The sequence below is a fragment of the Apteryx mantelli genome, chromosome 1 (assembly GCF_036417845.1).
Source record: "Apteryx mantelli isolate bAptMan1 chromosome 1, bAptMan1.hap1, whole genome shotgun sequence".
In the NCBI taxonomy this organism is placed as follows: domain Eukaryota; kingdom Metazoa; phylum Chordata; class Aves; order Apterygiformes; family Apterygidae; genus Apteryx; species Apteryx mantelli.
The window spans coordinates 127,600,024-127,615,700 of NC_089978.1; the positions used below are offsets into that span (position 1 = coordinate 127,600,024).

Here is a 15,677-nt window from a genome sequence, read left to right on the forward strand (position 1 = left end):
TTGTAAATTCATTTCCAAAAATAGAGATATCCCCCCAGCACTGCGAGAAAAGACCATATAATTATCACTGAAACCAAAGTTAGATTATTGTTTATCAGTTTGTTTGTTTTTTAATTAAACCATTTATTTCAGATGTTTTCACACTTCTCTAGGAAAGTAACTTTAGGCACCATTTTGAATTTTAAAAAATTAGAAATAGGCATCCACCACATGTTGAATATTCCCCACTAGCAGCAGGTTTATGCATGTGTGCATTTAAAAATGTTTATTATGACAATCCTTGTTATGACTGTCTTAGATTTACTAAATACCACACAATAATCGGTTACAGTTGTTAGACCTGGAGCAAAATATGATTTAATTTACTTTTAACATACTGAATAATAGCTGTTTCTTGGTAACCTAAATTGAACACAGACATTCAACACTACTTTGTTTCCTTGGAGGGGATGGTGAAAAGGGGAGGAAGGAGGGCCGGGGTGGGGGGGAAACACACACACACACACACACACACACACACACGAAACTTGATTTCTGTGGAAAAATTTCACAAGAGACAAGAACATAGGATTACCTTTACCATCAGTCCTAGTTTGCCATGACCTCTCTTTCCTACTGCATATACAGACCATTACAGATCCATTAGTAAGGCAAACTACCTGCCTCATAAAGAAACAGGTATTATTACCTTCAATGCAGCTGTAGGCATGGTTAAAGGTAAAATGATGAAGGACCCCAAATTTGCTTGGGCTAAAGTCAGGCACAGAACAACCATTTTCTCCTGAAAGCATGACTAAGCCCTAGCACAGAGATTGCTCTCTTCCTCACCATCCTTGCAGCCTTTATTGTTGAAAATAAAATCAAATCAATGCAGCTAGTCTTATTGTGTGTTATGAAAGTGCTCAACTTACAAAGGAAATCTGTGTCCAGTTGCATTTTCTTGCCTTCACTTCATGTTTTATGTGGATTAGTGCTGAACTTTCAAGAAGAAAATCCCTAAACTAAGAGTTTAATTATTTTGATTGCAAATTTGAAAACATACGTCCAAGTGACATAAAATCTTGTTTGGCACAGAAAGACAGTAGAGTGCTTTACATTCAAACGTTAATATGTGTATTAAATGGCAACCAAAGTACTGAGCAAATACAAAATTATTTGGCCAGTAGAAGGTTGTTGGGTTTTTCCACTCCTCTGGAAATATGAGTTCCCCCTAAATGTTCAGTCTCCGTGCAGTATGGAGTGTCCTCAAATCCCTTCAGAAGGTACTCAGTGACTGACAAATTAGTCCTCAAAGAAGCTCAGTGATGCAGAGATTAATTTTAACTAAAATTAAGTTTTGAAATTATGTCTTTGAAAACTGAACAACTGTGTGCTACTAGGAAGATCACTGCCCAAGTTGTTTATGCATTACTGTACTACTTGTGAGAATGAAAACAGCGCATTCTTGACTTTTCATATATAAAGACATCCCCCCATGGAAGTCACTCCAGCTACTCATTGGTGTGAAGTGGGAATACATGAACTAACGCCTTGATCCAGTGCTCCTTCTTTATAGCTGCTCCTATCAGCTTGTGCTAAATTTCTTTGGAGAAAATGCCTACAAATGCCTTACAAATGCCTAGTGGTGGATCTATTGCCTTCTCAGCTTGTGGGACCGTAACCAAAGAAATTCGCAGTAGATGCACGTGTGGGCATGCTTGCATGTATAACACACAGGGGGTTTAAGGGAACAATACTGTACAAAACGGAAACGATACAGGTTGTTATCAAAGTAATACTAAGAATGAAAACAGCAAAAATGGTCATTACCTTGTAAAAGACTTCACAGCTTTCCTCTTACAAGCACTTTTTTGCACTCAGCACACGCTGCCACATACCTGTCTGTGAGCTTGGGGATAGTGAGGGAAATGCCCACTGAGGCTACTGTGCATCTAAAGCCAAAAGCAATATTCTCAAGTCAAAAACATCATAGAAAATTTAGCTTTTTCGCAACAAACATTTTTAGTAGCCTTCTTCTGGACACAGACTCTGCAGAGTTGCTATGATTTGTTGCATGAGTCTTGCAACAGTCATTTTCCATGCAGAAACCTGAGCACTAGCAAGTCCATCCCCTCCGCGCAGTGGGAAGTGAGTCCCCACAGATTTAGCTAGCTCCCATGCAAGGTACTCCAGGGTAGAGGAGTTCAGGTCACTGAGATCTACTCATCATGCCACGTGCATCTTTGGGAAACACAGCAATTCACTGATTAAAAAGATATAGTAAATGAAGCCTATAGAGTTAATCTCAGGGTGAATATCTCAGAGGTTCGCAGGCACAGTAAATTTCACTTAACTCAAAAATTTGTTGAAGAGCACCTACTTCCCTGTAACACCTGGTTAATCAAGGCCTGGCTTCCATGCTTTGCAAGACCACCTGTGATTTCAAGCCCCCTGTGGGCAAACATCACTGTTTCCATACCTTCTTTACACAGTTAGCTTTAAACAGCCATTATTCCTTCACACTAATTTAAGGATTATGATCACTGGTACATTTTGTTTTGTCTTCAGTTTCTACTGACAACTGCAAATAGCCAGAGGGAGATCCTTTCTCATTTTCTCAGAAGAAAAGCTCTGCCAAAGAGATGATTGAGAAATGTTCTCACTTGAGCTTCATACATAAAAATGCTTTTTTTCAGGGACCAGCAGTCTCTCTCACCCAGAGAGCAAACCACATGCATTCACACACAACCAGCTGAGCACTGTGGTTTAGGATTATTTTTTCTCTGCCTTCAAATTGCTTGCCCCACCCTAGGTAAAGTAATATGTTTGCTGTATCTTAATCTGAACCATCAGAGCAAAATGACGTGTCACACTGCATCTGCTAGAGCAAGAGATACATGCTGTCTCCGAAGCAGTAAGTGAAGAGGCAGTGAACTTTTTCTCTTTCTTCAGACATTCAAAGAGTTAAGATAAGATTTTATTTTCTCCAAGTCTTTGGTTTCTCCAAAGGTGCATGCATGCACCTATTTACCTGCCATAAACATGTAGACACATACCCATCGCTTTCTGACAGAAACCCAGAAAAATCCCATTCCAAAGCTAGTTTATTGCTCTGCTGACAGATACCTTTGAAAGCTCACTGGATCATATTACACAAACGTGTTTGGAGATGATCCCTAAATTGCTGGGATTAGGGTGAAGGGTGTGGGAAGTCATACTCTGGCTGCATATTCAATACAGATTTTTCTCCTCCACACTCTGGTATTTTCCTTATGTGCTGTCACCGCTTGAAAATCTATTTTTGCTATTTATGAGTTCTGTAGATCCTAAATATTGGAGGGGTCCTATATGCTCCTTTCAAAAACCAAGAACAAGAGTTTCAGTAGATCTTAGGCATTTAAAGATGCTGACAGTCTTCTAGTGAGGTGTTCAAACTACAGCTACACGCCTAGGCTTTCGGAAACAACCTGCAGGGCAGAAAAAACACACACACACACACACACACACACACACACACTCTTCAACTTCCCCCTCTACATATATAAATAACTTTTCAGAGAAGCTGACTAGGATGAAACAAGCAAAGAGCTGCAACACTGAAGGCCTAGCCTAGAAATCCCTCGTGCAGGCTTGCCTTATACCAACAGTGATCTTCCAGCTAGATCCACCACAGCAAGGCAGCTAGTGGTAATGGTGTGGAGCTTCACACGTTACCTGAGCACATTTCTCATTGAGGCTAATTTTGTCTGATCCCTCCTTCCTTTGGGGGCAGGAGGGAGAGACCAGCTGTAGGGCCAAACCCGAACACTGCCACCCGTCTCCCAGTGACCTGCGGCAGATCCCCAGGCCCAGGCAGCTCATGCGAGGACACCAGAGAGGCTCCGACTTCCACAGAGACGTCGGCCAAGTCCCATCTAGTCCCAGGCTGTTCAGTAAATAACCCCACACCTTCCACCCAAGCTAGTCGCAGGCACCAGCCAGGCCAAAATCAATAGATTCGAACCAATTTGTCATTTCCAGGCCACGCTGTTTTCGTTATGATGAGTCAAAAAACATTAAAGGAAACACAGATGCAGTGAGATCATCCCATTTTCTGGAATCTTCCTATCTCTTAAAAGTCTTGCCCAATTTCCCTCAAAATTTCCACACACAAAAACATCTAGTGTGCTCTATGGTCACGTCCATTAAATTGCAGGTGGGTTGCATTATGTTTGGCAGGGTAAGAGGAGTTCAGTCACTATCATTTGGAAGTTGAGTTCACCCTGAACTGTGGACAGACTGGTGTCTCTCCATAGGAATTTTTTCAATTATTTTAAACAGCTCCCACTTGCACACAAAAAACACATTTTATAATAAAAACAAAGAGAAAACAAAATCCAAAGGAATTCTACCTATTTCTCTCCCCATTTATTCCACTGAAGTTATCTTTTTTTAAAAAAAAAGAAAAATAACTGGCCACCAGAACAGCAAAGCAGACAAGACATTAATTTAATATCCTCATTCTTCAAAACCCACCCTGTCCTTTGTATTTCTAGGTTTCAATAACAATCCCAAATTACCCAATGTCTTCTAATATATTATAAGTTTTCACTGCCTTTCTCTCTCCACACAGCCAAAGCTTTTCATTTAGAACAGATGCAGAGAAAGCTGCAAATGTTTCAGTAGCTGAGATTTTCCCTGCAAATTGAGACAAGCGGTACCCTAACCAAATACAGATAGTCAAAGATGTGGCCAATTACTAGTTATGGTAAGCAAAGGAATAGAAAGGCTGACAGAAGAGAGAGCAGAGATAGCCTAAAACTAAAGAAGGTGCAGCTACAGTAGGATAACAAGTTATCACCTATCAGCTGAGCCACAGGCCCTTTGCTCTTGCAAGCAACTGCCATCGAGTTTTAAACAAAAATACTTCATCCTAGGGCCCTAATTGAGCAAAACATCCAGCTTTGTGCTAAAAGACACATTAAACTCAATGGAGATGAAGCACTTAAATGCTTCACTGAACGAGGATGAACAACTGAGCTTGGGTTTTATCTACACTTATAAATTCCTCTATATCTGGGCTCTGTTCTTCCTCGCCACACAGCAGCTAGTTACATCCGACACCTTAAAATTCCTAGGAGCGAAACTGTGGAAATTCAATTGTGTAACATGTGCTCCACCTAGTGCTCATTCACTAGTATTTCAGCTTCTTTGCTGTTACAACAACATTTCATCTTTGTCTAGTTTCCTTATCGATTTAGGATCATTATTGAGAAGATTAGCGAATCTGCCTTCTTCTGGTTATTTTAAGAACAACAGCGATGCTACAACATCTATTGGAGGAAAAAACGTTTTGAAAGACACAAATAGGAAAATATCAGAATCATGGTTTCCTATACAATTTTAATTTAGCATCCATTTACATCTTCAGTAATGATCATACACTAATTCCTGTTGAGAGATGAAATATATTTCATAGAGCTAAATAAAGGAGAAATGTTTTAAAAGAAGAGTGAGAAATTCACCAAATGCTTTGTTAAGGCAAAATTAACTGAAAACTTGAAGCTCTAGATGGTACAGGTGCAAGAGCAAAATATAAGGAGAAAATCTACATGAAAGCTAATGGTGCCATCCAGTTAGCAATCTCAGTGATAGCAGAAAACAGAGAAAAGGTTTCTCTGTGAAACTCAGCAGCAAAACTCCCAGTATTTGAGCCAAACTGTACAGTGGTTAGTGTGGAAAATGTGAGTCACGAACCCTGGGTTTGATTCCTGAAATGTCACCAACTCACTTCATGAGCTCAGCAAGTTTTGCCATTGCCTTGTGGCCTGTTTACACCCTCTGCTACCAGGTGCATGTCCCTCTCTGAAATCCCACCCTCCTGAAATATGCTGAGGTCCTTTCAGGAGAAACACCGTACACCGCATGGTATTAAAGAGGGTAGTTGCTGCCCCCTCCTCCATAACTACGCTTCCTTCCCCGAATGCCACCTACCTCTCCCGTGTTGCCCCTATGCTCTTCCAAGGATGTGTCACCAAACCCTTTGCAGGGAGAGCAATGCTTGCTGCCACCTTTGACCACCATGGGGGTGCCACCACTGCCTGCAAGTGCCCTGAGGTGCACAGCAACTGCCTCAAGCTTCAGGCCCTTCTGCCCCCAGGCTCTCTGCGTGCCCCACTAGTCCCAGCCCTGCCGCAATCCCCAAGTTAGGAGGAGGAGGCCGGCCTGCCGCTGCAGCTTTCTCTGGGTAGGGGAACCCAGGCCACAGCACCTGGGCTGCTGCCAGCCCTGCAGGCAGGCAAGTTCATGCTGGGGCTGGCCTCAGCCATGGCAGAGAGGGAAGAAAGTTTCCCGCAAAAGATACCTCTGAAGGCACTGGGAACAAGATGGAGGGAGCAGGAGACTGAACATACTCTGCTTTGTGCAGAGATTAATGGGCTTTTTCATCTCCTGCATGCTACCTTCAGCTGCACCCTGTGGGAGGATGGGATAATAAATGCATCCTCGGGGCTGTCTCATTACACCTGTGCTCAGCAGGCCCCAGGTCACCCCTCAGCAGCTGCTGGGGCCAAATCCTGACAAGCCATTTGGCAAAGCTCTGCCAGCGTACGTGGGGGGGCCTTTCCCCAGGTGTACAACTTGGATTTAAAACATCTTTAAATGGCAGAAGGCGGGGAGGGGGAGTGAATGGCATCAGACCTGTGCATTTTGAAAGAGTGTGACTTGACTACCATGCTAAAGTGGTGGGACAAACTGTGAGATAATCAAACTGTAACACACAGAGAGTCTGCCTGCTACCTCAGCCTGCCCCCAAATCTGCACTTTTTAGGCAGTTCCCAGTTGCTGATTTACTGCTCACCTGTTATTAATGCCATTAGTGCAGAAAGCAAAGTGAAGACTAACTGGGACAAGAAGTGACGAGCTTAAATTGTGATAAGGAAGAGAAAGAAAAAGGCCCTGTTGTAGCAGAAAGGCTGGTGAAGCTCTGGAAGACTGTCCGGGGAAAGGACAGGTCCTGCAGCAGAGGAGACCTAAACGAACATCTCTCAAGAAACCCCGGGGTTAGCTGATCCTGCCATGAGGCAGTGATGGACCAGACAGCCCCTAGGTGGCCCTATTTTTCTGACTGAACGTTATAACAGGATTAAAGTATAGCTTAGGAGAACTGGCAAGAAGTGTGTGACACTCAGAGCCCTGCCTGTTCTGCAGCCACGATGCAAATTGAAGCTGCAGAAACTGAGCTTTCGTTGCTAGGGAAAGTACAGCAGAAGTGGGGTTGATAATTTATTTTCCTTGTGCAAAAAGCATTTAAGAGATCCCCACGTGCCTCTAAACGCTCTCCCCTGTGCGGGAGCTCGCTGCAGGGCTCCACAAACTGTGTGCTGCTGTACTGACACAAGTGAGAGAGCAGCAAATCGCAGTTGGGGGTGGGAGGCAGTGGGTCCTGTGGGGGGAAAACAAAAAGGGAACCACTGCTGTGGGCTTGCGGCAGGGCATAAGCAACGCAGTGGTGTCTTCCTGAGGTGGCAAACAGCGTACCGCAAGGGCTCTGAGAGCCGGGAGCTACCCCCTTCACCTGGGTGCGGCAGGAATCAGAAATTTAGAAATCAGTAGGTAAGGGTCGGCACAATTAGCTCTTCTCTACTGCCTGAACGTTGCTGCTCACGCTGCTAAGACACGCAGCTCATGACCACTCGTTTCCTTCCCGCTCCTTCCAGCGTGCCCCAAGCAGCCCAGCCCAGATTGCTCTTAATTTCCAGTCCCCCACGCCCACAGCTCTTATTTTTACCGAGACACACAGCACAACGGAAACAAACTGTGGGGGTGGCAACAATAGTAGAGGAACCAGATTTAATATAAAACTAAATATGGATAAGGACCTTTGCGGTAATGGTAGTATCCAAGTAAGAGTCTACAATACAAACAGATGCAGGCCTGCCTACTGGATGGGTAGCCATAAGGACGACGCACAAACCAGAGAGAGTCTGCAGAGTTTCAGGCACAGTTTCCTGCAGAATATGAGGCCACATTGGTCACCATGGGAAATGCACAGTGCAAAAACCTTTTCTGCCAACTGTGGGTGGTGGTGTGTTTTTTTGCAGGTCATGGCTGTGCTGCTAGTCCCTGTGCAGCTGCTGGCGGTGGCTGTCACCATTTACTTGGAGCTGGTGAGATCCATTCAGGGCGGTGTCTATTATGGGATCAAGCAGCTGCCACCCCAGGTGCCCCAGTACCAAGCCCTCGGCCAACAAGTACCTCACATGCCGCTGGGCAAAGAAGGCATCCCAATGCAGCACATGGGCAAGGAGGTGCCGCACTTGCAGTACGGGAAAGAGTATCCCCATCTGCCTCAGTACATGAAGGAGGTCCCACAGATGCCTCTGCTCGGCAAGGACATGGCTCCAAAGAAAGAAAAAGGTAGGCTTGGCATGGCCAGCGCCAACCCTGCACGCTCATGTGCATCTCCCCACCGCACTGCTTGCCCTGGTTAAATAAGCAGTGGGGATCAGGGCTGCTGCCAGCCTGACATAACACCGAGCCACTTGGAGGGCTGACCAAGTGCCTGAGGAGCCATGGGAGGAAGGTTTTTTCAGGTGCTCATCTGGGACTAGGAGAAACCTCAGAAATCCTCCCACCTGCTGAATACCCTTCTGACAGGGACAAATGATGTCCCAGGCAGACGGGCCAAGGCCCTGGCTGTGGATGCTGGCCACTGTACTGCAGCAACCAGACACAAAATAAGACCTAAGAGCCTCAAGACTTCACCTTGGAGTTTATGGAAATATTACAGTTTTGTCCAGACCCTTTGATTCACAGGTTCCCAGACAAAAACACAGAAGTGTTCTTCTGAGTTTGAAGTTAGCTTTCTGTAGGTTATGTATGGGAGTAATTGAGTATATAAATATGTAAATATGTACAGTGTATTACTGCACAAGCCTGCATGTACAAGTATTTTCAGTATTCAGTAAAGGTGGTTTGAAAATTATTAGAATCTTTAAGAAAACAAAAAAAAGTTTAAAATACGAAGGGCAATCAGGAACTCTCACTGTCCTAAAATCCTGGCAGGGACAGTGAGTGCCTCCGTGACCTTGGGCTTGCTGGTTAACTCTTTGCCTTTTTAAGGGTTTGGAATAACCACAGTCTCCACTGGCCTCAGTGGGAAACGGAAGAATTCAGGGTCTATTTTTGGAGGTTCTGAACAAACACAACTCGCTGTAGTCAAAACCGCCCATCCTGTGAGCAAAGGAGGTTTCCAATGTGCATAAAACACAAAATGGGCAGAGAGGGGAGGTTTCTGCCTCTCAAGGAACAGTTAATTCTCTTGCCCCGAAATCTCAGCTGTCCCCTTCCCCCAGACTCCACATTTCTTGCTTCTTTGTCCATTTTAGAGCAGGGAGAACCAGACTTTCCACTTAACACAAAAATCTGCAGTTTGAAAGGCAACCAGCTAACCCTCAACACAACCACTCCCAAGCAGCAGATCCCTTACCCTGACCCCAAATGCTAAGTGTTCACATAGACAAGTAAAAGTGGTTTTGGACAATCAACATATTTTGTGAAGTGTTTCAGAGACAGCTCTAATTAGCCACAGCTAGGCCAAAAAATTTTGGTAGCTTAGCAATGCTGGGTAAAGGTTGTATGTTTCCACCAGCATTTTTATGTAAACTAAAGCCTTGGTGAAAATGCAGTCAAATCTGCATATAAATTTCTTGCTGATATAACCTTATTTAATCAATCAGGCTAACATAAGCCCCTCCAGCAAAAGCACTTTTATGCCAGAACTCCTCATGTAACAGGAGAGCATCAAACAGCTTCTTTGTCCTTCTAAAATGTTAAAAGTAGATTAGCCTATACTAATATGGGACAAAAAGCAGAATGCCCTTAAGTTTAGGGTTTGGGTTTTTCCGTGTTTTTTTTTGTTTGGGGTTTTTTTTTTTTTTTGCATTTCATCACTTACTAGAAGCTGTCTTGAAAACTGGTCTGTGGAAAGGGGTAGTAAAGTGCAAATGGCTTTACACTGCAGAAAATAAGCAAAGATGATGCAAAATAATTATTTCACAGAAACAAAAGCATCCATGTAAATTTGTGGTATGCAAAACAGTAGGAAGATCCTCTTAATCTGAAACATCAGGCAGTAAGCTGCTGGCCAGGTCTACATGCCCAGCTACAACAAATCCAAGAAGTATCACAACAAGCACATTCAATTCAAAACTGCTTTTGTGTTTTTTCAAAAGATGAGATTACAATAACCTCTTGTCTCCCCTCACCTTTTTTTCTTTTCTTCCCCAACCCAGAAATGCCTGTACTTGGTCTGAGAGGCGAACAAGGTCCCCCCGGTGAGCCTGGACCAAGAGGGCCACCAGGACCACCAGGATTACCAGGTCATGGAGTGCCAGGAGCCAAAGGAAAACCGGGTCCACAAGGATATCCAGGAATTGGGAAGCCAGGTTTGCCTGGCATGCCTGGGAAACCAGGAGTCATGGGGCCCCCAGGACAGAGAGGGGAGATGGGACCAAAGGGAGAGGTTGGGCCCATGGGAATACCTGGGCCCCAAGGACCACCGGGACCTCATGGACTTCCTGGCATAGGAAAAGCAGGTGCTCCAGGACTACCAGGACAACCAGGACCAAAGGGTGAGCCTGGGATGAAAGGGCCCCCAGGAGTCCCTGGGATCCCAGGGCCAAAAGGAGAAAAAGGCGCTGGGATTCCAGGTTTACCAGGGTTAAAAGGTCCACCCGGATTACCTGGTCCTCCAGGCCCAGTAGGACTGCCGGGGGTTGGGAAGCCAGGAATGGTTGGGTTTCCAGGCCCCCAGGGACCTCTAGGTAAACCAGGCCCCCCAGGGGAGCAGGGGCTACAGGGGCCCCCAGGGGTGCCAGGGATCCAAGGCCCCCCAGGCCTACCAGGGGTTGGTAAGCCAGGCCAGGACGGCATCCCTGGCCAACCTGGCTTCCCAGGTGGCAAAGGAGAGCAAGGTTTGCCGGGCTTACCGGGACCCCCCGGCCTCCCCGGTGTTGGGAAACCGGGCTTTCCCGGGCCTAAAGGCGAGCGTGGCCTGGGTGGCCTGCCTGGTCCCCTGGGGCCTAAGGGGGAGAAAGGACACGCAGGGCCACCGGGCATGGGAGGGCCTCCGGGGGAGCCGGGACAGCCAGGATTGCCAGGAATCATGGGTCCCCCGGGTGCCGTTGGCTTCCCGGGCCCCAAAGGAGAAGGCGGAGCTGTGGGGCCGCAAGGACCTATTGGCCCAAAGGGGGAGCCAGGCCTACAGGGATTCCCAGGAAAGCCGGGTTTTCCTGGGGAAGTAGGGCCCCCCGGGCTTCGGGGGCTGCCGGGCCCCACAGGGCCCAAGGGCGAAGCCGGTCACAAAGGCTTGCCGGGCCTGCCAGGCGTCCCGGGGCTCGTGGGGCCCAAGGGCGAGCCGGGGCTCCCCGGTGCCCAGGGGCTCCAGGGTCCCCCGGGGATCCCGGGCATCGCGGGAGCCAGTGGCCCCATCGGCCCCCCAGGGCTGCCGGGGGCCAAGGGTGAACCCGGCCTGCCCGGCCCTCCCGGCTTCCCCGGCGTGGGCAAGCCTGGCATGGCAGGGCTGCAGGGCCCCCCGGGGAAGCCCGGTGCGCTCGGCCCCCCTGGGCAGCCCGGCCTCCAGGGGCCCCCTGGCCCCCCTGGGCCCCCCGGCCCCCCCGTTGTCATCCCGCCCACGCCACCGGCCGTCGGACAGTATCTGCCCGAGGTGGGGCCTGGGGTCGATGGTGTGAAGCCCCCCTACGGCTACGCCGGCAAGAAGGGAAAGAACGGCGGCGTTGTCTACGAGATGCCCGCCTTCACCGCGGAGCTTCTCACTCCCTTCCCCCGGGTCGGCGTGCCCGTGAAATTCGACAAGCTCCTCTACAACGGCCGGCAGAACTACAACCCGCAGACGGGGATCTTCACCTGCGAGATCCCCGGGATTTACTACTTCGCCTACCACATTCACTGTAAAGGGGCCAGCGTCTGGGTGGCCTTGTTCAAGAACAACGAGCCCCTGATGTACACCTACGACGAGTACAAGAAAGGCTTCCTGGACCAAGCTTCCGGCAGCGCCGTTGTTCAGCTCATGCACGGAGACAAAGTTTACATTCAAATGCCATCCGAACAGGCAGCAGGACTCTATGCCGGGCAATATGTTCACTCATCTTTTTCAGGATATTTATTGTATCCCATGTAAAACAAAAATCAGACATCCCCCCCCCCCCCCAAAAAAAAAAAAAAATCAAAACCTTTCTTCTCTGCTTCAATCTTTTATACCATGAAAGATGCATTTAATGACTGTTTCGGACCATCTTGTACAAAAAGAATAAATACAAAGTTTAACTTTATGCACAGCTAGTTATAAAAAGAATGGTGGGGTGAACATATTTAAAGATGTGTATCAGGTTCATAAACAGTTGTTTTGTACCCAATGGGGACATATTAGCTGTACATTATATATTTCTGTGATACCATGCTTACTTCATTTCATTCACAATAATACAGTACTAAGGTTCAAATCAGTGTATGTCACTCACTCCTGTTGTGTATTTGACTGATGCATTGATCATACTTATAAGATGAAAACAGTAACTTAAAATAGAGTAAGTCAGCCTCAAATTATACGGAAGAATTTGAGTGGCTTTTTATTTGTTTTTTTTGTTGTTGTTGTTGTTGTTGTTGTTTTTTACAGCAGGACTGCCTGACAAGCAAAGGTTCTCTTAGCTGGAGATCTTTATTTCCCTTCTCCCCCCTATAAAATTTTCCTGCAGTTTTCTCCTGAACATGTATGATGGAAAGTATGTATTAATGGCATAACTAATTCCTGAGAGCCTTCTCCAGCAGTTCTTGGGCTCAGACCACTGCCATCAGCTCCAGCAGACATTGGACTCGCCTCCAAGTGCAATAGCGCTCAGAAAGCCTTGATATGCATTTACAAAGTTGAAATAGCTGAGGTAGATCAGAGACAAAATTTTCATCTAAGGGTTTCATATTCCCTTTATGCCATGTGATTAAGACAATTTGGCCAACAAATGGCAATACAGCAAAGTGGTATATATTTGGTTGGATTTCTGTACTTGTGCTAAGAACCTGCAATCTGTTTGCCTTTTAAGAGGATACACGTATTCTGCAACTTAGTCAAAATCAAGTCAGTTTACTCTTCAATAAGTAGCAAAGCAGCAGTAGCCATTTGCTAATTAACTAATTTGTTGCTTGAGATCAGCCAATAACTTTAGCAGCAACACTGATCATGCAAATTTACCCAAGAACTTCATTTCATGAAAAAGCTCATTTCTGCTCCGTATTTGTATGTTACCAATTTGTCTAGGAGAATCTGCAGGCGTCAAACTTGTCTATATGTGGGGAAAGCTACTTTTATGCAAGAACTATCTGTTCATCAATGGTGCTAATCTCACCTCAAAAGTATTAAGATTAATTTAAAAATAACAGTGTATTTTTCTGCGTTTCCCTGTACAGTGCTGCATATCACACACTGTTATATTAGTTGAAAAAGTTAAGTACTCATCACTCTTCAATGTCTTAGCTAATGCTACTGCTTTTGATTCAAAATGAACTAGAATTTTTCATGCAGAACTAAAATTGGATTTAACTGGCATTACCATTATTTAAATGCAGAGTTTAATGCAGTCTAACATTGACTAAGGACTCCAGTGATGTAATGTGGTGCTCGATCTCAGAAATTTTATGGAACGTTGACAGGAACGGACAGTTTACCAGACATTGGTGACTTCAGTATGTTTCCAGAATATATGAGATATGTCGAAAGCAAATAATTTTGTATTTAAAATTTTTGTACTGATTTGAAGAAAATATCTTATTAAATATCTTTAAAAAAAGATCATCTTTTCATTGAACAGAATGGTTAAAAAGAACATTCAACCCATTGAATTCATACAATCAGACTGCAAGGACCCTCTGAATCCGTTAAACAAACTGACATGAAAAAAAAATTCAGACACTCATTACTCCCCTTCTGCTGGCAAAACTTGCCCTAATGCTGCGCAAGGAAGATACTGTGCTGGCACTGCATTTATTAGCAGCAGGTGGTGGCTGGGGACTTGGGGGACCGTGCAGAGCGAGGGGCTCCCTGCAGGCAGCCCGCAGGCACCGGCACGCACTGCTTCACGCTGTGCAGCCCTGCTGGCACACCAGCACCGAGGAGGCTAGCTTAAAAAGGAGCACAGGATGGTGTGGGGGGAGCTGAAAAGTCAGACGCCTGCGGAGATGTCCTAAGTGTTTGTACTCACCTAACAGGCCAAAGGCACTGCTGGCTGCACAGGCTAGGAGCTGTGCACTGTGTATCTGGCTTTCCCCATAATTTGAAAACAGCTTCTCCTGGTTTTCCTGTTTTTTCACCCATAGCAAGAAGCTGGTGTCAAAGTGGCAACCAATCTGTCACTGATCTGGACTGCTACTCACCTGTGAACTGTAAGCCATGGTACGCCTCCGCCTGACCTCACCTCAAAGATAGGCATTTCCTCCAAGCTGTTGGACTCCCAAAATGAATGCACTGAATATCCACTTGTGGCAGGCAATTTTTTTCAAATCACCCTCAAACTCTCCGAAGCCAGTGGCTAAGCAGCTCCTCTCTCCTCTCCATCTCACTTTTACAGGGCAAGGAGAAAGAAAACAAAACATCAGCAAAGTATCACAAGCAGCATCTTTTGCTTGGCCCCCATCTAAAGTCTTGCATCACACACCATCTCCTCTTTTAAAAGTCTTTCAGCATTCTCCTGAATATTTCCAGTAAGACAGGTAAGATTAAAAAGCCCATGAAACATTACTATCAAGAGGATGCTCTTGATTTTACTCACAAATATACATCCCAACTTTGCTTTTACTCAGCCTGGAGGGATGTTTCCACGCCCAGTACAGCTCAGCCTACCTGGACTGAAAGATTTTCAGTCCTGTTTGCCCTACTCGCTGCAAAAGTTTGTTCTGAGACTTGATAACACATCTAACAACAGTATATTTACTTCACACAGCACTAATAATGGGCCTGGACACACACAGAACTGACCTTGCAAAAATAAGCCCGAGGGCAACATCTTTAAGACAATTTATTCAAAGGAAAATAATCTCTTTCCATCTGTAACATTCGAAGTCTCACTTGAAACAACTTTTAAGAATGTCTTCAAAATACATTTGGCACTTTAAAGGCATATAAAACAAGACAAATGGCAAATAAAATAATTAAGTATTTACTTTTACTGAAAACAGATGTTGAGTCTCGTGTTCTTAAAATCAGACTCTACTTAAAAGTTAAGATAATTATACTACCTCTTAGGGCATTTTTAAAAGAAGAACAGTGTAGGAAACAAGAGGTACCACTCACTGATTAATGAACACCAAAGCTGTGATCCTATACTAGCATCAATACAGAGTCACTGGAAACATGATTTAATAAGATCTTTTAGGCACTCTAAGATTCACATTAAGTGTAATAACTTGTAGCCTTCTTTCTTATCTCAGTACTTCCTTTAATTATCATGGCAGAGGAAATAAAATACTTTCCTGACAGCACAAAAAAGGAAAATACCCTAAATGTCTGAATCAACAGACATTTTAGTCAATACACATTTTCCTGCTGATTTTAAGTGTAATTTGGTAATTTAGAGCTGGGTCTTTGTGATGGTGCAGAGTTTTGGGAGGGAGAAAGTGGCAGATAAAATATAGGAGCATCTTTGACTGTA

At 45.3% G+C, this 15,677-nt stretch overlaps 1 protein-coding gene across 2 annotated transcripts in view; it reads left to right on the top strand.

Annotated features, from left to right (window-relative positions):
• COL8A1 (collagen type VIII alpha 1 chain) overlaps positions 1 to 12,187 on the top strand; it is a 95,202-nt gene extending 83,015 nt beyond the window's left edge. For both annotated transcript variants that reach the window (XM_067301411.1, XM_067301405.1), the window contains 2 exons: positions 8,061 to 8,376; positions 10,254 to 12,187. In XM_067301411.1, the coding sequence (XP_067157512.1) occupies positions 8,064 to 8,376; positions 10,254 to 12,160 (2,220 nt within the window). In that variant the 5' untranslated portion in view covers positions 8,061 to 8,063 and the 3' untranslated portion in view covers positions 12,161 to 12,187. The remainder of the gene's footprint in view (positions 1 to 8,060; positions 8,377 to 10,253) is intronic.
• The last annotated feature ends 3,490 nt before the right edge of the window (positions 12,188 to 15,677 follow it).